This window comes from Monodelphis domestica, chromosome 4 (assembly GCF_027887165.1).
Source record: "Monodelphis domestica isolate mMonDom1 chromosome 4, mMonDom1.pri, whole genome shotgun sequence".
NCBI classification, from domain to species: domain Eukaryota; kingdom Metazoa; phylum Chordata; class Mammalia; order Didelphimorphia; family Didelphidae; genus Monodelphis; species Monodelphis domestica.
Genome location: NC_077230.1, coordinates 224131529 through 224153798, shown reverse-complemented (window position 1 = coordinate 224153798; position 22270 = coordinate 224131529). Strand labels below are relative to the sequence as shown.

General features: G+C 36.5%; 1 protein-coding gene across 1 annotated transcript; it reads right to left on the bottom strand.

Moving 5' to 3' along the window:
- Window positions 1-16667: 16667 nt before the first annotated feature.
- LOC100023657 (olfactory receptor 6T1-like) lies at window positions 16668-19050 on the bottom strand. The gene has a single exon (XM_001370111.3). It carries the CDS (start codon window positions 18560-18562, stop codon window positions 17612-17614), a length of 951 nt encoding a protein of 316 aa, XP_001370148.1. The 5' UTR covers window positions 18563-19050; the 3' UTR covers window positions 16668-17611.
- Window positions 19051-22270: the final 3220 nt, after the last annotated feature.

Below are 22270 nucleotides of genomic sequence, written 5' to 3'. Positions count from 1 at the left end.
CTAGAACATAATTGGGGCATAATAGAGTTTTGGTGAATGAATGAATGTTATATGGTTGGTAAAAATCACCAGGGATATGAATGAAAAACTCTTGACATATCCTCCCAGATCTAATGACTTAGAATTTGGCATCTTAGAAGTATGAAATCCTAGAAGCTGAAAAATCCTTCAGGGTCATTTGCTTTCAACCTCATTGTACATATGATTACATGGAATCTCAGAGAGATTAAGCAATTTACTAGAAATCACATAAGTCTCATGATTCATAATCTTCTCCATAGTCCTTATGACTCAGGAGTCTACAGAATCAATTGAATTTTGTGAAAATCTGAATTAGAATCAAATATAGGTCCTGACTTTAAAAAGCCAATATAACACCTGGGTTGAATGAATTAGATTCACTTACCCATCTCAACCTTTCAATTCCCTGGGCTTCTTCCCCCGATCACTCAAAAGTTTCAACTTCAGGGGGCAGCTGGGTAGCTCAGTGGATTGAGAACCAGGCCTAGAGATGGGAGGTCCTAGGTTCAAAGCTGGTCTCAGATACTTCCTAGCTATGTGACCCTGGGCAAGTCACTTGACCCTCATTGCCCAGCCCTTACCATTCTTCTGCCTTGGAACCAGTACACAGTATTGATTCCAAGATGGAAGGTAAGGGTTTAAAAAAAGTTTCAACTTCAGAGGATCCAACTGGTTCTAGAGCCAAATAAGCATTACAAATAGAAAGATTGAGCTATTGCTATTCTCCCTTCTACTAACATGAAGCGGGACTTCAATTGAAGCAGAAAGTGAGGTTTGCCAAACTTCACACGATTAATTCATTCCCAATTCTATCAATTAAAATTTGTTTTAATTTTCTTAGAACTATGATCCCCAAAGAAAACCAGCTTGACCCAATCTCATTAAGCAAAAAAGTTGTAATTAGCCTCTTGAGGGAAGAGTTAAGTGTTGGCTTTGACTTCACTGTTGCTGTAATTCCAACTTTTTGACCCATAAAGAAGGCTAATTTTGTTAGAAATATAAGAAGCATGTTAGGCAAATTAGGAAAGGGACACCAACTATGTGGAGAGTGAAAGGTGCCCTCAATTGAGATTTTAAAGATAATTCAATTGAGGGTCCTTTAGAATTAGTACATGAGGGTCCAAACCTAGAGTGTTGGGGGCTACAAGAGAGCACTGAGATGTCAGAAAGTCTTTGCAGAGAGGCTGAGTATAGAGAAATTTATCTACAATAGGGTGGATAGTGTAGAATTATTAATATTATAGTTTTATTTTTTAAATTTTCTTGCTAACTACTTTAGATATTGTTTCCTTCTGTAGTTCTGAAGGTATACAGTATCTTCTAAGTGTTAGTTCTCTATGGTTCCAAATGCCCAGTTCAAATTATATCTGTTAATCTGAAGATTCCATCTAGACATCCTGGGTTCTCTAATTCGAGATTTATTCTTTCCTACTGACAGTGAAACAACAAGGCATATTCAGCTCAGGGGAGAAGACAGTGGCTTATCTAATGTGCTCATAAAGGCTTCAGCCTTTACATATCCAAAGTTCAAATCTAATCCTTTATTGCCAAGGTAAAAAGTAAGTAGGTTTATCCTTTTATAGTTTTTTTTTAAACCCTTACCTTCCATCTTAGAATCACTACTCTGAATTGGTTGTAAGGCAGAAGAGCAGAAGGGCTAGGCAATGGACATTAAGTCACATAGCTAGGAAGTATATAAGGACACATTTGAACCCAGGACCTCCATTCTCTAGACCTGGCTCTCAATCCACTGAGCCACCCAGATGCCCCCCACCCTCTTTTGTACTTTCTTACACTTCCCTGTTTGGTACAATTTTTGAAAAATTATTTCTTTTCCCTTCATGTTTTCCCAAATGCCTCATCCATTGAAATCTTCCTTATGGCAAAGAGAACGAGTTTAACAGAGAAAACTGACAATGTAGCTACATGTGAGGTAATATATAATATTTTAAACCAATAATCTCCTACCTCTCTACATTATAGACAGCTATATGATGCAATGGATAGATCACTGGGCCTGGAGGGAGGGAGACAATTTCAAATATTACCTTAAACTCTCTTTCTATGACCTTGGGCAAGTCATTAAACCTATTTTACCTTATTTTCCTTATCTGTAAAATAGATATAATAATAACATTTAACTCCCAGGTTTGTTTTGAGCATGCATTGAGAAAATATGTATAGAGCACTTTGCAAACCTGTATATAAATGCTATCTATTAATATAATTATCCTCTATTCTCTAGATTTAATTTGTTCAGTGCAGTTAAATCAACAGGATTTCCTTAGGGTGAAATGTGCCTTTGTTTGCTTTCTAGCTTTTTCTCTTCTGCAATCTTATCCCTTCTCCAATGTACTTTACCTCCTATTCCTATTGCTCTAATATCATAGGTGCTAATAGTGGGACACATTACAAAGACCTGTCCTTCCTGAAAGTATCACATTTCTAAAAATTATTTCTCCCAGTCCTGTTGTCCCCTTTGAAATTCATTTTTGTCAATTTACCTGATGTCAGCTAAGTATGAGGTAAAAAGCACTGCTCCTTTAAAATTATATTATCTTAGGGGGCATCTGGGTAACTCAGTGGATTGAGAGCCAGGACAAGAGAAGGGAGGTCCTGAGTTCAAATCTGGCCTCGGACACTTCCTAGCTATGTGACTGTTCAAATCACTTAACCCCCATTGCCTAGCCCTTACTGCTGTTCTGCCTTAGATACAATCCCAAGTATTGATTCTAAGATGGAAGGTAAAGGTTTTAAAAATAGTAATAAAATAAAATAACAGTTCCCTCTGACTTGGTGAAAGGGATAGAAAACAGTAAGTTTTTTTCCAATGGATGCAACCAGTTTCTCCATAATTGTTCCTACTTAAATAAGGGTTTGAATGACCAAAGACACAATCACAAAACAAAGACATTTTCCAGTTCAAGGTAAGGTTAACCAACTCCTTAAAGAAGAGTCTCTCTGTAGTGAATGGATAAAAAACATTCTAAAATTTCCATTCTGACCAGAAGGTTTTCATTTCCAGCAAGTATATCTTCTTGGCAGAGGAAAAAAAATACACAATGCAAAAATATAAATGGAGAGAGTAACAATAATAAAAACATCAATAAAACAAAACCTGAACCCTGTCATAATAATTAAGTATGACCCTAAAGAAAAGATGAGAGTGTACTTTCCTTTCATTTTTTGCAGGACTTTGGGTGTGTATTGTGTTGTGTCATTGGGATGATATGTTGGTTAGTCATATTGAAATGTTTTCCCCCCTTTTTCTTACTTTATTCTTTTATTGCAAGGGATAGCAAGATGAATATAAAAGGGGAGAGATATATTTAGAAATAAAGATGATATGAAAACAAATATATAAATTAAAAAAGAAACTTTCATTTGAGTCTACTGTTGCTTCAAGCTATCATGATCCATGTCTTCCTACTTCCATAGATGAACTCCTAGAAGGGGTAGTTTACATTCACTGCCTCTATTCTTCACTTTTCACTCTATTTTTAGTTTCTTAAAATCTGCTTCTCAATTCTAACCCTTGATTGAAATAGTCAGGGCCAACAATCCCAGAGATCTCTTAACTACTAAATCCAATGTCCTTTTCTCACTTGTCATTCTACTTTCTATATCTTTGACTCTGTGGCTCACTTCCTCCTTTTCAACACATTTTTCTTTCTTGCCTTCCAAGATATTCTTCTCTTGACTCCATTCCTACTTCACTGACTATTCTTTCCCAGTCTCCTTTTCTGTATAATCATTCTCTTCTCAACCACTTTGATTAGAAAAGCCTTCAAGACTCTGCTCTATTTCCTCTATACTTTTTACATGAGGGATTTTATTAGTTCCACAGATTCAATGATCATTTCTATAGATATGGCCCTCAAATCTATATATATATGTGGCTTTAACTTTTCTCTATTCTAGTACCCCTTTAACAATGGTCCAGTGGATGTTTTCATATGGATATTGTAGTAAAATCTCAAACACAACATGTATAAAACTAAATTTTATATTTCCCTCAAATTCTTCCCTCTTCTAAGTTTTTTTTCTTTTTATTTGACAGCAATACCACTCCTTATGTCACCCAGGTTCAGAGCACTGCTATCATTATTGACTCTTTCTTTTCATTCACATTCACTCTCCCCAACATTTCCAATCAATTGCCAAGTCTTACCATTATTGTTTCCACAATATCGAATATCTTTCTCATTTATTCCCTTTTCTTCACTCACATAACCTGTGCTCTAGTTAAAACACTCATCACTTTATACCTAGGTTACTATAATAGGCTCTTGTTTTTAAGTTTTATTCTTATTTGAGTTATTCTCTATAAAGCCATCAAAAGGATACATATAAACATATATAAATATAAAACTTAAAGATGAATATGCTATAACATCTTTTTTTAATTAAATTTTATTTTCATTTTTTAAAGCCCTTACCTTCCATTTTGGAACCAATTTATAAATTGATTATTTATTTAAATTATAAATTACAAATAATAAATTATAAAAATAAGTATTTATTTTAACACAGAAGAGTGAAAAGGACTAGGCAATTGGGGTTAAGTGACAAGCCCAGGGTCACAAAACTAGGATGTGTCTGAGGCCAAATTTGAACCTAGGACCTCCTGTCTCTAGACCTGGCTCTCAATTCATTGAGTCATCTCACTGTCCCAATTTTTTTTCAATGAACAAAAATCTATGTTCTTTTCCTCCCACCCACTCTACCCTATTGAACAAGAAAGAAAAATGAAAGCTTATCACAAACATGTATAGTCAAACAAATGTCCATATTGGTCATGCACAGAAGGATGATGCATTCTGACTATAAACTCTTCTTCACTTCTATCTCCTGTAGTCCTTGATTTCAGAAATAATTTCCTAACTTTCCTTTTCTTTCATACACACACAAATAACTTGTATAACCTTCTATATACTTTTTATTTACCTAGATACATGTGTGCAAAATCTTATGCTCCTCAAGGGCAACTATTGTTCCAATTATATCTTTGTATCACCAGTGATTTGCACTGTCTTGCATGTAGTTGGTGCCTGATAAATAACTACTGAATTGAATTCAACATCGATAGGATTGTCTATCACTGCTCCCTCCTTTCACCATGCCACTACTTTTATGGTCTCAGAAAAGCCATAGAGGGAACCTGGACTCAGGTACTTTATTAGCCCACATACTTCTGGGTCACACTTGAACATGATAGACTCTCTCTATATAAAATTGTCACTAATTCCCATCTTTTATAGAAACAGAGGACCTTAAATTCCTAGAAATATTTTGACTTTTCTTCAAATCCCATGATATAGAAGGAATTGCTTTGCCTCCACCCAGCTCCAATACCATTGGTGCCATTTGACACACACCCAGTTCCAGTTTAAAAGAACAGGCACTGGGAGCAGTTGTAGCTGGGCTGTTTGAGAGCCAGACCTAGAGACAAGAGGTCTTAGGTTCAAAATATGGTCTCAGACACTTCCCAGCTGCATGACCTTCGGTAAGTCACATTGTCCGAATTACCTAGCCATTGCCACCCTTCTCCCTTGGAATTAATCCACAGTATTTATTATTATTATAGTATTTAAGTATTAAGTATTTTTGTAGTATTTAAGATGGAAGAGAAGGGTTAAAAAAAGAACAGTCACTTCTGTTGTCATGGTAACATGCTTGCCTCAGTTTAACTTAATATTTTGCCTTGGTATCCTCTGAAATACTTTAGATATTTAGTGAATTCTGCATACATCTAAGACCCAAGGATTCTTTATTTCTTTTGATAAAATGCTTGCAAAAATAATAGCCTGCCACTCTTTTCTCCATTTTCTCTTGTTCCTGGTTTCTATCACGTAGTTCAGTAAGCAGGGACACCTGGTGGTAGCTTGCTTGAGTTACAGACCTCATGTCTAATAAATTTGTTGTTCCTGTGTTCATGTGTTCAGTCTCATCCAACTCTTTGTGGCTACACGCACAGTAATATGCCAGGCCCTTCTATCCTCCACTGCCTTCCAAAGTCTGTCCGAGATCATATTCATCATTTCTTTGACATCATTTATCCATCAAATACTGTTCCATCTCCTTTTGCTTTCAATTCCCCAACATCAGGATCTTTTCCAATGAGCCCTGCCTTTGTATTATGTGGCCAAAGAAATGAGCATCAGCTTTAGCATTTGACTTTCCAGTGAATAGTCTGAATGAATTCCTTTAAGTACTGACTGATCTGATCTCTTTGCTGTCCAGGGAGCTCTCATAAATCTTCTCCAGTACTACAGTTCAAAGAATCAATTTGGTGGCACTCAGTTTTCCTACTTTAATTCTACCAGCTATACATTGTTACTGAAAAAACAAGAGGTTTGACTATATGAATGGTTATAAGCTGGGTTATGTCTCTGTTTTTTTAGTACACTGTTCACATTTGCCACAGCTTTCCTTCCAAGGAGCAGAAATCTTTTAATTCCATGGCTATGGTCACTGTCTGTAGTGATCTTGAGACCAAGAATGTAAAATCTGGCACTACTTCCATTTCTTCTCCCTCTATTTTCTAGGAAGTGCCAAGGTCTTTTTTATATGAATGCTTTGTTAATGTTAACATTAATCTTTTTTACGTTGTTTCAAGCCAGTTTTTACATTCTTCCCTTTCACCCTCATCAAGAAGTTTGTTAATTCTTCTTCACTTTCTGTATAATATCATTTGCATATTTGAGATTGTTGATATTTCTCCAGGCAAACTTAATTCCAATTTTTGAATCCAGACTAGCATTTAGCATGATGTATTCTGCATATAAGTTAAATAAATAAGGCGCTTATAAAGCCTGTCAGATGTTCCACGTTTAGTTTTAACTGTTAGTTCTTGGCTAATATACATAATCCTTAGCAGACAAGTAGTACGATGTGGTACTCTCATCTTTTTGAGACCTTGCTACATTTTGTCGTGATCCACACAGTGAAATCTTTGCTATTGTCAATGAAGCAGTGATATATGTCTTTCTGGACCTCTTTTACTTTCTCCAGACCAGGAAATTTTGGCAATTTGGTCTCTAGTTTCTCTGCCTCTTGGAAAATCAGCCTTCTCTTCTGCAGATTGTTAGTTTATACATTACTAAAGCCTAGATTGCACAGACTCTTAGGCAGTATCTTGCTGTCATGTAAAATGAGTGCAATTGTTTGGTTATTTGAGTGTTCAGCATTGCCCTTCTTCTGGATTGGAATGTAAATGAACCTCTTCCAACCAGTGTCTATTATTGAATTTTCCAAATTTGCTGGCATATAGAATACAACACTTTAGCACCAGCATCTTTGGGGATTTTAAAGAGCTCAGTTGGAATTCCATTACCTTCACTATCCTTATTGTTAATAATACTTCCTGAGGTCCATTTGATTTATTTTCTAGGATGTATGGCTTTTTTAGATCAGTAGTCACACAATCATTGTTATGGGTAAAGTTAAGATCTTTTTTTTGGGTACAGCTCTCTATATTTTTGCCACCTCTTCTTAATCTTTTCTACTTCTGTTAAGTCCCTACCATTTTTTCTCTTATTTAAATATTAGAGTGCTTTGCCGTTTCCTTCTCCAGTGGGTCTCCTTTTGTCAGAATGCTCCACTATCACCTGTCCATCTTGAGCAACCCTGCACATCCTAGCTCTTAGTTTCATTGACCTATATAAGACTATTACAGGATGGCAAATGTGTTATAACCAGAAATACATAAACTACAGAGAAGAGAAATCTGAAGATCCTCCAATGTGAATGGCTATCAGACTCAAATCTGAATCAGGGACCTGTAGAATTCAAACCAGAAGGGCAGAATTCTGTCTAGTGATGCAAATTACGGTCATATGTCCTTGTATCATATTCTTATTCTCCAAAAAAATTACCAAAAGTTTTCCGTCCAATGTGATGGAGGTATTCTGTACATTTTCCCCAACATTTTAAGGAAACCATTATAACAGTTTGACTTTTCAGTTGTCATGCTCACTCTTTCTTCATGTTTGTCTAGTCCTTGATAACATCTTAAAAGATGCTCCTGTTCTTCTTTGGGACTTTTCATTGGTTATATGTTGCCCCTCCTCATGCCCACCATGTACCTCTCCATTATCTTTTGTATATTTCTTGTCTTCAGAGGCAATATTTCATGTCTTATTGCCATATAGCATTACCAATAATTTGCTCTGAGTCTTGACATAACCAGTTCAATTCATTGCAATTATGAACATCTGGAGGACCTCCTTAACTAACCTCCCCACCTTCACCCTGAAGTCTGGATCTCCTTCAGTATATAGTATCAGCTTTAGGAACTAAGGTTAATAGAGACTTGATAAGTTTGCAGGGGTGTATGGGGTGCTCAGGGAGGGGTAGTATCTGGTATGGAGGGCTTGTCGTGTCCTCCTAGGGCAGCTCTCCAGCCTCTAACCCCCACCTGACACCCAGCTCTCACTTGTGGCTCCCAGTAGCTGCTAGCATGAGGCAGCGGCCACACCCTGGGCAATGGCTTCGACAGGCCGGCCAAACCTTGTGAGGGTAGCCATCGGGTCGTCGACCCATGGTGAACCAGGGCTTTGCTCACCCAGCATGTGAAGACTGCTTCAGCGGAACAGACGGAAGAAACCAACAAGAAGGTTCAACGGCTGAGAGGGCGATGCAGCAAAGCACTGTGGAGTGCTCAGGGCATGTTGGAGCACAAAGGACAACACGGCCATCCAATGCAGCTGAGGAAGTCTCCAGATGTAACGACTTTTCGTGCCACTGGACCCAGGCTTCCAACGCCGAGAGAGTGGGACTGTCTCTGTGCATTAACTTTTCCACTTAAATCTCCTTCACGTACAAGTGTCTTTGTGCACACTCATCTATACACCATAGATGAAAATGCACAAAGTCAATTGTCATTCTCGGTCACCGAGAGACTACCACTAAGTGATAAGTTTGCAAGGTTTCTTAAGCAGAGTGGAACTATATACAAGCTTGGAATGAAGGATGTAGGGCAGAGAGAGAGAGTTCTAAGGGTAACAGTTGGAATTTGGACTCAGAAGTCAGTCTGGGATGGGTTTTGTTTGGCTCTGCCTGCACTGCTTTTAGCTCTGGCTGGAAGTTTTTGGAACTCTGGCTGTTTTCCCTGAGCTGAACAGGTCTGAATCTGTCTCTCTCTTCATAACTGTGGAAGAAGGAAGAAAAGTTATTACCAGGAAGATATTGGGTGGCAGGACTTTGGTTGGTCTCAGAGTCAGCAATTGACTTTCATCTCAGCCTACTATCTGGGCCTGAGGGGGACTCTGAATCATCTTGGAAGTTCCTGATTCCTGTCTTGAGAAACCATCAGGAAGCAATACAGTGAATATCTACTACTGCTGAGACATCTTTGTGGTAAATAAGAAAAGATTATAAACCTTGTTTATTGGGATTTTGAGGGTTTTCTTCAGAGTCCAACTGCCATAGTAGACCTAGCCATCTTAGGCCTACTAATAGTATCTACTTGGAGACAAATTCATATATATATATATATATATATATATATATATATATATATATATATAAAATTTAATAAGGAATTTTAGTGTTAGCTCTAGTCACATAGCTTTATGGGAATTAGTTGTTAAGGAGAGTATAGTTTTGGAAGAAACAGAAGAATGAGCCATGAGGCCACGTAGAGAGGGGTTAAAGCTTAGTTTCCCTTTTTAGTCTTAGGGCTTCCTTGTTTTATAATCCTTATAGTTATCTTTTAATAAAAATAAATATATTTTTATAGATGAGAATTGCGCTTCAGTAATTTGTGCACTGGGCCTAGTAAAGGAGGTTCACATCTGAATCTCCTTTCAAGGGGTATATTTGAGGTACTTTGCTATCATCAGGCAAAGTATCCAAAGCATACAAGAAGAATACCCCATTTACCATCACTATTCTTTCAAATCCAATGTCAAATACCTTCTGTAGAATATGTATTTTTTTATGTCTGGTCTGATGTTTATTATCTATATTCACTGAACAAGGTTCCTTTTATTGTTCGCACTTCTGAAGAGCCTTGAGTGACCTTGGCATATAGATAAGAGACATCTTGCTGTAAAAGAATCTGTAAGACAAGATTTTTTCCTACCAAATCATATACTTTTGCAAAATTCAAAAAAAATCAATTAAATTAGTTGTGAAATGGTAAATCTTATCCTTTGTTGAATATCATTTGAAAATGCTCACTTGTTCACTCCTAATACCTGCAATGAGAATTAACTTAAAGTTAACATTCATTAAGACTTTGTATAGATGGTAGAATAGCATATATGTTGATAAATTTTTAGGTTATTTAGCACTTTGTCTTTTGGAATTGACTTGGTCTCATGTTTTTTTTCTTTTCATATCCTGAGCATTTTCCTCTTTTTCAGATAATTTGCATGTCAAGTCCCTCAGTGTCCCTCAATGTCCCTCAATGCCTCCTTCACAATTGTATCACCTTTGATATGTATGATTTTTGTATACATTTATTCCAATCAGGTTATTTCACCCATCTTTCTTCCTTTTAGTACCATTTCTACCTTTTCTATAAACTCCTTGGATAGTGAGATGTCAGAGTTAAAATTTGATATTTCTATTTTTGATGGAGAAAGTAATTAGTTAAAATAATTTCTGTAGGAAGATTACAAAGAAAAGATGCATAAAAATTCCAGAAAAAAATTTTAAAGGCTATATATATGTATATATATACATATATATACATATATATAAAGTTACAGAAATTACTTTCTATTCCCTCCAATTCCCAACAAAAAGAGAAACAATTCCCTCAATGAGAATGATTAAAAAATGTCTCATTCTATACTTTGTATCTATCTCTTCTTGGTGAGGAAGTAGATTGGATAGCATCCTTTATTTGCAGCACTCTAGAATCATAAATGGTCATTTCATTAATTATAATTCTTACAGTTTTTAATGTCATTTGTCTTTATAGCAGTGTTGTATAAGACTCTCAATTTGACAATTTCATTCTTCATTAGTTTACTGAGGCCTGCAAAATTGCTCATTTCTATAATGTTGATGTTATGTAAATTATTCTTCTAATTCTATTCACTTCACTCTACATCATTTTATAATTCTTTCTGTCTCTTGAAATCATCTATTTCCTCATTTCTTACAAAACAATGGAATTCCATCACATTCATATACTATATCTGAAATAGTGAACATTTTGTTCAGCCATTCCCTAATTTAAAGCCATATCATTATTTTCTAATTTTTGATAATACATAAAGTATTGCTACAAATATTTTTATACATATAGGACCCTTCCCCCTTTCTGTGGCATCTTTTGGAATATAGGACAGTGGTATAATTGGGTCAAAGAGCATGCACTTTGTAAATTTTTATGTATAATTCCAGATTTCTTTCTATAATGGTGATACCCATACAGAGGTTCACTAACCATATATTAATGTACCTGCTTCATCACTGTCTAACATTTGTCATGCTTCCTTTCTTCATCATTTTTGACAATATGATATAAGTGGGATGTAGAGCCTCAGGATGGCTTTTATTTGTATTTCTTTCACTAGATCAAATGATTTAAAAAATATTCCCAATATGATTTTATATATTTTCAATTTTTGTCATATGATAAAGATGCCTTTTGAATATTTTGGTGAAATATTATATAAATATAATGCTTTAGAAAAATAAAATGCTTTGGAAAAACAAATCATAATTTTAAAATAAACTTTTATAGCTATTTGGTATAGAATATTCTTCTTAGCATTCATTGATAGTCCCAATTCCTTATAAGCTCATCTCTTTTGATATCATTATATGACTATACAACTCTATTGCGTTTTTCTTAGCTAACTTTACTTGATTTCATTCTCTGCATATATCTTTTTATTATTTTAATTGGTCAGTGAAAGCCCTGTATTTTGAGTTTTTAGCTAATAATGTCTCTTTAGAAAGTCCCTGTCCCTCTTCTTCTACATAGGAATAATTTTTGTCATAGGATGCCTTACTATGTAATTGTTAGGATCTTCTACTTCCTTTTGTATTAATTTCTTCAATATGGTTTTAGGCCATTATACTTCTCTGTTTTTCTTTTTTAATTTGGAAAATTTTATTTTATTAATTAATTTAGAATATTTTTCCATGGTTACAAGATTCATGTTCTTTCCCTCCCCTTCCCTCACTCCCATAGCCGATGAGCAATTCACCTCGGTTTTATATGTGTCACTGGATCAAGACTATTTTCTACATTATTGATATTTGCACTATGGTGATCATTAAGAGTCTACATCCCCAATCATATCCCCATCGATCCATGTAATCAAGCAGTTGTTTTCTTTTGTGTTTCTATTCCCATAGTTCTTCCTCTGAATGTGGATAGCGTTCTTTCTTATAAGCTCCTCAGAATTGTCCTGGATCATTGCATTGTTGCTAGTAGAGAAGTCAATTACATTTGAGTGTACCACAGTGTATCAGTCTCAGTGTATTATGTTCTCCTCATTCTGCTCCTTTCATTCTGCATCAACTCTTGGAGGTCATTCCATTCCCCATGGAATTCCTCCAGTTTATTATTCCTTTGAGCACAATAGTATTACATCACCAACATATACCACAGTTTGTTCAGCCATTCCTCAATCAATGGGCATCCCCTCATTTTCCAATATTTTGCCACCACAAAGAGCGCAGCTATGAATATTTTTGTACAAGTCTTTTTCCTTATTATCTCTGGGTACAAGCCCAGCAGTGCTATGGCTGGATCAAAGGGCAGACAATCTTTCAGTGCCCTTTTGGCATAGTTCCAAATTACCCTCCAGAATGGTTGGATCAATTCACAACTCCACCAGCAATGCATTAGTGTCCCAATTTTGCCACATCCCCTCCAACATTTATTACTTTCCTTTGCTGTCATGTTAGCCAATCTGCTAGGTGTGAGGTGGTACCTCAGAGTTGTTTTGATTTTAATTTCTCTAATTATAAGAGATTTAGAAAACTTTTTCATGTGCTTATTGATAGTTTTGATTTCTTTGTCTGAAAATTGCCTATTCATGTCTTTTGCCCATTTATCAGTTGTGGAATGGCTTAATTTTTTGTACAATTGATTTAGCTCCTTATAAATTTGAGTAATTAGACCTTTGTCAGAGGTTTTTGTTATAAAGATTTTTTCCCAATTTGTTGTTTTCCTTCTGCTTCTCTTTGTTTTTAACAATCTGCTCTCTTGAAAGTTAAAAAGCTTGTCAGGTTACATCTAGAGTCTTTCTTCATTCTATCATTATTTCTGGGGCTAAAATGGTTGCTTTCTTTCAAATTTCATGAAAAATAAGTTGTACCTGGAATGGAACACTGCATTAAAGGGAATATATAACTTACCTTGTTTTGAACATTATACTTCTCATATTGTATTATTTTTTGGCTGTTCAGCCATGTAGTTGGTTATTTGTTTGCTTTCAGTATTTAAAAGCATCCAAATCTTTTTTAATGCAACTTTTCTCATTTCTAGTTATTAGATAATCAGAGAATAATATTGTGAAACATATTACATTATTGTCTCAAATAAAATATTTAGCCCTCTATAACTACCAGATCAGTTCCATACAAACTGCTTTCTTTCCATTCCTACCTCATTCTATTAGTGAATTTGTTTTTTTAAACTTGACTTTAAGACTTTGCATGTGCACTTATTTAATTTCATAATGTTATATTTAATGAAATATACATATTTGAACATGGTTTTTAAGGGTAAACCCAGGGGCAAGAGTGACTGACGAGGTATGAGGTGAGGTTTGTGTAGACAATAGCAAGAAAGAAGGATATTTTTAAAATGGCATTGCACATTTGGGCATGGTTTTTAAGGGCAGGTCCAGCAGCAATATGAGGCAATTAAAAATCCCTTTACCTTCCATCTTAGAATTAATATTGTGTATTGGTTTCAAGGCAGAAGAATAGCAAAGCCAGGGTAATGGGGGGTGGTGGTGGTAAGTGACTTGTCTACAAATCACACAGCTCGGAATTATCCAAAACCAAATTTGAACTCAGGACCTCTTGTCTCTAGTCCTGGTTCTTAATCCATGGAACCAGCTAAATGCCCCTAGTAAAATTTTATAAATAAATTTTATTGATATCATTTGTTTTTATAGTGTCTAAATTGTTTCCTGTATTCCTTTTCCCCTATTCCCAGAAAGCCATCCACTATAACAGATTTTTTAAAAGAAAAAGAGAAAGAAGAAAACAATTCAGCAATAATGACAGATGCAGACATATTATAATTCATGCAGTGTCCAACACTCATGAGTCCTTCATCTCTACAAAGAAATGGAGGTGGTTTTCTTCTTATAATGCTTCTTTGGGGACAATCTTATTCTTAGCAATTTTGCAAAATTTATTTTGGATTGGTTTGTGGTTTCCCTCTTCATTTAATTTTTGGTGTCATTTACTTTAATTCTGTTTCACTTTGCACCAGATCATGTAACTCTATTCATGCTTCCTTGCATTCATCATATTCATTATTTCCCATAGCAGAGATATATTCCATCACATTCATGTAATATAATTTCCTTAGCCAATACCAAACCTAGGAACATTTCCAGTGTTTCCAGGTCTGCTACTACAAAAAAGCATTATTATAAATATATTGTTTTCTATGGAGCATTTATTTATATCCATGACTGTCAATGAAGGTTATTTTTGGGCTTAGTGTCAAGAAAAGTTGCCCAAGAATCAGAACTTTCCATGTTTGAGATAGACTATTTCAGGAGATAGTTTCTCCTATCTGAAATCTCAGCAGCAGTCTTTAAGAAGAGGTGAGAGGAATACTTTGAGGTAAGTCATGGTGATTCTTTTTCAAGTATAAGCTGGACTATGTAATTTAAGAAGTCCCTTCTAACCCTCTAAATCTGCCATTTTTATTGGAATAATGGTGCCATTACCAGATGTAGGGAAGTCATAAGACGGATTTTCCTGGGATCAGGGTAGTGATAATACAGTGAAAGATAAGTTGTCTGAAGTGGAAAAGTAGTATAGTGAGTATATATGGATCTTCACCATGTATGTGCTGTGCAATTTGAATGAGAAGTTAGCATCATCCACATGTTTAGATTCTTGTTAGTTTCCTCTCAAAATTTATTAGCTTAGTTTGAGAGCACACACAAACTGGGGACTATTTACTGACAATTATTTCTTGTAGGGGAATATTTAGTGTTAATCCTTTGGCTAGTTCTGGGAGCAAATGTTTTAATATTTTATTTCTCCATATACCCACAAGAAGACAATTTTAAAGGGACATATTCTTCATTTCTTCAGATTATTCAATATAATTTTGGATTTTACCCTCCTAATTCTATGTATAACTAATGCTTTAGTGAGTTTGTTTCAAGAGGAGAAAATGACTGATGTCTAAATACCTACCATTTTATCAATGTTCTACAATAAGTCCTTTTCCACTTAGTTCACAGGGCTCCATAACTTAGTGTAAATGTGTTTCTATGTATGTGTAATCCCATTTCAGTGGCAGGAGTCATTGATAGGTTAAGGCAAGAGTTGAATGCAAAATTGATTCCTTAATTGGGACAAAGTCTATACCTCTGATAAAGAAAGTTTAATTGGTTCTGTTCTCTACACAGTTTCTTATTTGTTTTGGTGGATATAAATAGGACCTTTAGAACTTGAAATAAGCCTAGATAAACATCTAGTGGACTATTCTCATTAGGGGCTAGTGCCCTTGGTGCTTTGATTAGCTTAGTATGAGCCTCCAAATGCTTTAAATAGAATGATATATACCCATGTTGGCATACCTATAGCACATGTGCCAGAGGGTGCCACTCCCTTCTGCTCTCCACATGTGCCTGAGGACATTTCTCACATCACCTGCCCCTCTGCCCAGCAGCTCAATGGGAATGCTTTCTCCTTCCCCTGTCTGGGGTAAGGGAGGGGTTGGGGGGCTCACATGTAGCATGAGGGTTGTAGTTTGGGCTCTTGGTCTCTAAAAGGTTTGCCATCACTGGTACAGACCAACAGTCTCCAACTTTCCCAAGTAATCCTGCTCTATGTATTATGTGTGTGTATATATGAATATATATATATATATATATATATATATATATGCATGCACACACACACTTGCAAACATACACATAAAAGAATGAGGAAGTACAAACAATATGGAGGCACCAAAAAGACTCTTCATTGGAGATATCATATATTATGATCCTTGAGAGAAACTAGGAATTTTCTGAGACTTATGTAAGAAAGGTGCATAAAAGCAAAACAATTCTTTCCCTTTAGAAGTTTAAATAAACCCCAAGTAATAAAAAATATCCAGAATTTATATGGGCCTTTAAGGCTTGCAAAGTATTTTATTTACAATATTTCTGTTTAATCACCAATATAATCTTAGAAATAGGGAGTAAAAGAAATAGTATCTATGTGATGGATGAAGAAATTGAGACTCAGAAAGATTAAGTAGCCATGGTCATACCGATCATAGATGTCAGAGGCTCTTCATTCCAAATGCAGGGCTCTTTCTACTCCTCTATGTTACTCTAATTCCAATTTGAAGATGCATTATCCATCCGCAAACCATTCTTTTCTTCTCATAGATGGGACAGCTGAGGTACACAGATTGTTAGGCATTCCATATAATAATCATTAAAGCTTGCTAAATCTATTCTAGACATATGTATATTCAATATTTATTTGCTTTTACTTAGAACCATAACTACACAGGGACAGAGTTTTGTCACAACATGACAATATTGAGAATGTCTAATTTCTCTATAACTGGAAGGGTAATGTTTTTCCCCATCAATCAGAAAAATTCATTTGCATGCCATGTAGACATCACAGATCTAATTGTTTGTTTTTTAAGATTTTCCAGCAGCTGGTAACACTTAGCACAACTCTTTATTTTTTATCCTAACCCTTGTCATCAGTTCTTAGTAACTCAGCACAGCTATATTTGCTTGGAAGATCTCACTGTCAGAGTCCCATTGCCATAACATCATTTTACTGGTGAATATTTTACCATCATGAACTTTGTGGGGGCACTGAGGTTCTCTCTAGAGGATATATTGCCCCTTTTCTAAATTCATTGCTATTTGGACTGGCCTCTACCAAGGTACTGAAAACATTCTCCAGCCTAGTTATTGACTGCATAAAACTTAGCTTCTAGTTATGAATCTACAGGTAATTTTTATATAAGAATTCCATAATACAACATTTTGCCTTAGAAAGAACAAGTATGCCTCCCATACCCCCAAAAAAGATTATTTTATGAATGAAAGGTCAAGTTCATAAGTGGAAACTTACTTGACTTTATGCCACACTAGTAATAATTAAGATTTTTTGCACCCCTGTAAAAACCTGTACACTTTGTGCTAGACCACAATTCCATCATTTCAAGTTAAAGGTGACTATATTGAAGGTTTATAAGATCTAAAGAAGGCTTTCCTTTTTTTGTGGCTAAAAATAAGCCCAAATCGATGATTCCTTTCCAGTGCTTTTGAATAAAGACTCTTTTTCAATGCTTAACCATTAAACCGCTTCATTGATTCCAGGAGACAATGTTAGTCCATTGCTTGGGACTTTTGTCTCCCAAACTGCAAAGAAAAGCTCACACTTCGTCCCAAATTCCTCATAGCCTTCTGATGCCTATGTTCCTGTGACACCTCAAGGCGTCTCGTAGGGCCTGCTTCACTTTATCATTACGGAGGCTAAAGATGAATGGATTCAGAAGAGGGGTGATGATGCATGCCAAGGCTGAGGCCCCTTTCTTAAGGAACAGAGATTGGGTCTCAGATATGCGAATATAGAGGAAGATGGAGCTGCCATAGGCAATGATAACTACCGCAAGATGTGATGCACAAGTGGAAAATGCTTTCCTCCTTTCTGCAGCTGTTGGAGCCCGGAAGACAGTAAGAAAGATGCAGCCATAGGAGACAGAAGTTAGTGCCAAGGAGCCCAGAAGAACAGTTGTGGAAAGTATAAAAGCAACTAACTCCAGAAGTTGGGTATTTGCACAAGAGAGCCGCATAAGTGGCCAACTATCACAGAAGAAGTGGTCAATGACATTAGGGCCACAGAAAGGCAGACTAGCCATCAGAATGGTAGGAGAGAGCACCCAAAGGAAGCCAGAAATCCAGGAGGCTATCACTAACCTAACACAGATGGGACCATTCATGAGGGTCTCATAGTGTAATGGACGACAGATGGCCAGATAACGATCCAGGGACATGACAGCCAAGAGGAAAAAGTCAGTGGTGCCAAAGAGAAAATAAAGGTAGGACTGCATAATGCAGGCAGCAAAAGAGATAGAATAGTCTCTGGTGAGGAGGCTGGCCATCATTTTGGGGACCACAACAGAGACCCATGCCAACTCTAGGAGGGACAGATTTCTCAGGAAGAAATACATCTGGGTTTGTAGGCGGTGGTCAGACCAGCTAAGTACAATGATGAGCACGTTCCCCATGATTGTCACTACATATGTCACCAGAAGTCCCAAGAATAGTATGAGCTGAAGGCCCCAGCTACCAGGGAAACCAATCAGGACAAATTCTGTTACTTGGGTCCAGTTCTCTGAATACATTTCTATTTACCTGTTGGGGCAGAAAGACATGAGATCATTTGATGTTTGGCGACAGATAATTAGTCAATTAACTATTTGCTGATTATAGGACATACATGTAGGGCATTGGGACATGTAAGACTGTGAGACACAATTTCAAAGAATTTGCTGTTTTGCTGGCAATGTAGTATTTTTTAAAGAAACCTTTGTGGAAAGCATCCTGATTATTGTCAAGGTGGACACTGGAAAAGTTTCTGTATATTTCCACTCTTATTCTTTATTGGAGACTGAGAAAATAAGCCTATTGTGTTGCATGCATATCCTTACTTAATATAAAGTCAAACTCTCAGCTAAAACATCTGTACCTTTTACTTTATATTAAGATGTTAAAACTCCTTTCCAGTTTCACTAAGTTTAGAGGACTCATAACCCAATAGATGGGGACATGTTCATATAGGATTTAAATGTTTACAAAATGCTTTCCTTATCACATTTCTGTGAGATATCTACAGAAGATATTATTTACCCCCATTTCTTAGATGAGGAGACTAAAATAATAATTAATGATTTGTTTATAGTCACACAATTAGGGCATATTGTTACTGCCAGATTTTGACAGATTTAAATCTGAGATCCTCTACAAGTGATTTGGAACCAGAGAAGCAGAGCCCCTGTTAGAGTTAATCTGAGAATGAAGCTTATTCCACAATGTCCAAGAGAAGATGTTCAGAGATCAGATGAATAAGTGACAAATTTGGGACTCAAATTGTGCTGGTTAAATGGATATTGGGCCTGGGGTTTAGGATACAAGAAGACTTAGTAGTAATCCTGATGACTACTATTATATTGCTTTGACTTTTTCCATGGTGTATTTATTTATATTTAAGTACTTTTTGTTATCTTGGCAACATGTAAGTTTCTCTTCTCAAAATTAGTCCATTGAAAACTCTCTAAGTAGTTTGATTTGTAACCTGACTTGTGTAATTTTGATTATCATTATATAGAAAAACTTTATATATTTGGCTTATATATAAGACCCATGGGGAGAGTAGGCACTCTGAATCAAAAGGGAAAAACTTAGGGAACTGAGGGGAATAAGACAGCAAGTAGTTAATCGTGGGAATTGAGTAACCACATTGACTCCATCTTGTGACTCAGTTCTGAAGCTAATTTAGTTTACTTTCTATTCACTTACAGGACTAGTTCAAATTCTGCCTTTTGAGAAAGATTTTGAAAATTTTAGGAATAGAGAGAAAATTATTGCTTTGTTTGAACCAAGCCTGGTTCAAACAGGCTTGGGAACTGGCTGGGAAACTGGATCACTTGTACTAGGTGTTTGGACACCCTTAACCAAGGACCTAAGGCAGTGATGGTGAACCTTTTAGGGACCCTGTGTCATGCCCCCAGCCCCCACTGCATGCAGTGCCATGCCCTCTGCAGAGACAGAGTGCCATCCCCACCCTGCATTTGGGGAGGGGGGCAAGGCTCCCAGCAGGTATGCACCCAGTAGAGAGCCACCTCTTGTCGCTGTGGGGACCCACCCCTGCATCCAGCAACACTGGGGCTGCCTATTGGTCTGTGACCCATGTGGGGGTGGGAACAGTGGGTGAAGGGGAATGCAGTTAGATTTTGGGGATGGAGTCAACCCCCAGACTGGTGGCTGGTTGGGTAGGAAGAAAGTGGAGATACTTTAGGGGGTGGAGCTGGGCCAGGTGACATCCCCCTTAAGCACCCTTGTTGCCCCTATTCACAGATAGGGAAGGGAGAAAAGGAGGGGATTGGCCTGAGTGCTCCAGGAGAAGGAGGAAGCATAGAGGCATGGTGAAGAGGGGGAAGAGAGCAGTCTGCCAGGGATGGAGCGAGAGTCTACAGAGAGATCCCTGCATGCTGTTTTTGGCACGCATGCTATAGGTTCACCATCACAGACCTAGGTTATATTAGAAGTATAGTCAGATTCCAAGATTGTAGTAATGAGTTTTCTCATAATTGAACAGTATCTCAAGCAACCTATAAGTTTTGTATGAAAATTGGCTCCATACTTTTCAAGCAGTTATTGTTTCTAGGTTCCTTTGATTGTTTACAGACATTTTGAAGGAATAGGACATCTCTTTTTCTGAATTCAGAGGATTGTACCTGTTCACTCTCCCCTTTCCAACTTGGAAAGTCCTCAGTATTTTATCTCATTAGATGAAATACCTAATGTTGTATTGTTTCATTTTAATTAATTAGTCTTATTTCATTGTTTTTAATATGTAGAATTCCATCTCGCTCTGTCTTTGGGATCCAGTGCTAAGCTGAGGAAGGGTCTTGGTTCTGATCTGTTGAGCAACTACCACACATTGTTTAATGAATTGATATGCTCAGGATATCGAACCTTTGTTTCCTCTGTCATTTCTTTTACTCATTATGTTAAAAGAAGTATGATTCACAGTGAGGGAGTTGATATTTCCAAGATACTCTGTTCTAGTTAGATCACATCAGGTCTCATTGGCATTTCAGACTTAAAATGTCCAAAACAGAACTTATTGTTTTCCCTCCTGAGCAACCCTTTTCCAAAATCCCCTAATTTGGTTGTAAGTATCATCATCTTTCTAGTCACCCGGTTTTCTAACTTGAGAATTATGTTTGATTCTTCCTCCATGCAAAAGCTACATTTTCATCCTTGTCCCACTGAAACTGAACTCCTACTCCCTTGGAACTTTGTAAGTTTTCACTCTGTCCTATCTGGCCCTGATCCATTGTGCTAAGTCAGTCAGTCAATCAATAATCATTTATTAAGCACCTATCCTAGGCCAAGTATTATGCTAAGAACTTCCTTGCCATGTTTAAGCTATGATGTCTGCAATATGGTCTCATCCTTCTCCTTTTTCTATACCTGAACTTGTCTATTCCTTGGACATGGGTTCTGATTAATGATTATTCTCTTTACCTACCTGTGTCCACAATGACACTTCTTTGACAGTCTCCAATCCATGCCACACCAGGAATATAATCTGCCAATATCTCCCACACTTCTTTTCATCTCTTCCTCCTCTATATATATGTTGCCTTCCTTATTAGAATGTAAGCTCCTTGAGGGCATGGAATATTTTCCTTGTTTGTGTTTGTATTTTCAGTGCTTAGTAGAGGGCCTGGTATATAATAAGCATTTAATAAATTATTTTCATCCAGTCATTCATTCAACCATTCATTCATATTTATTAGAAATAAGTTTGACCACATCAGTCTCTAAACCAATAAACTTCAGTAGCCCTTTGTTGCTTGCAGGATAAATTACAGAACCCTAAAAATGGTATTTAAAAGACCCAACCATTTAGCTTCCATATATCTTTCTAATTTACTTAATTACTCTTCAACACTTAATGTCCCAGACAAACTGACCTAATTAGATTTTCTTTGAATTTGACATTTTATCTCCTACAACTATATCTTTGTATAGACTATTTTCTTTACCTGGAACACATCATCTCTGCTCTTCTGCCTCATAGAATCTGTAGTTTCTGTTAAAATTCATCTAGGTGCCACCTCTTACAGTTTTAACTGATCCCAGTTGCTAGTATTCTCTTCTTCATATAACTAGCAATTACTATAGTATAGTACATGGAAAACATAATGTAAAGTAGGAGGGTTAAGGAATGTTCAATTTAATTGTGAGTTCAGTTCTGTGTGATCCCTATTTTAGGAAGGTAGTTAATAAGACAGAGCATATCCACAAGAACAACCAAGATG

Coding starts and splice junctions, on each gene's coding strand:
- LOC100023657 (XM_001370111.3), bottom strand. CDS start 18,562: ATGTATTCAGAGAACTGGACCCAAGTAACAGAATTTGTCCTGATTGGT.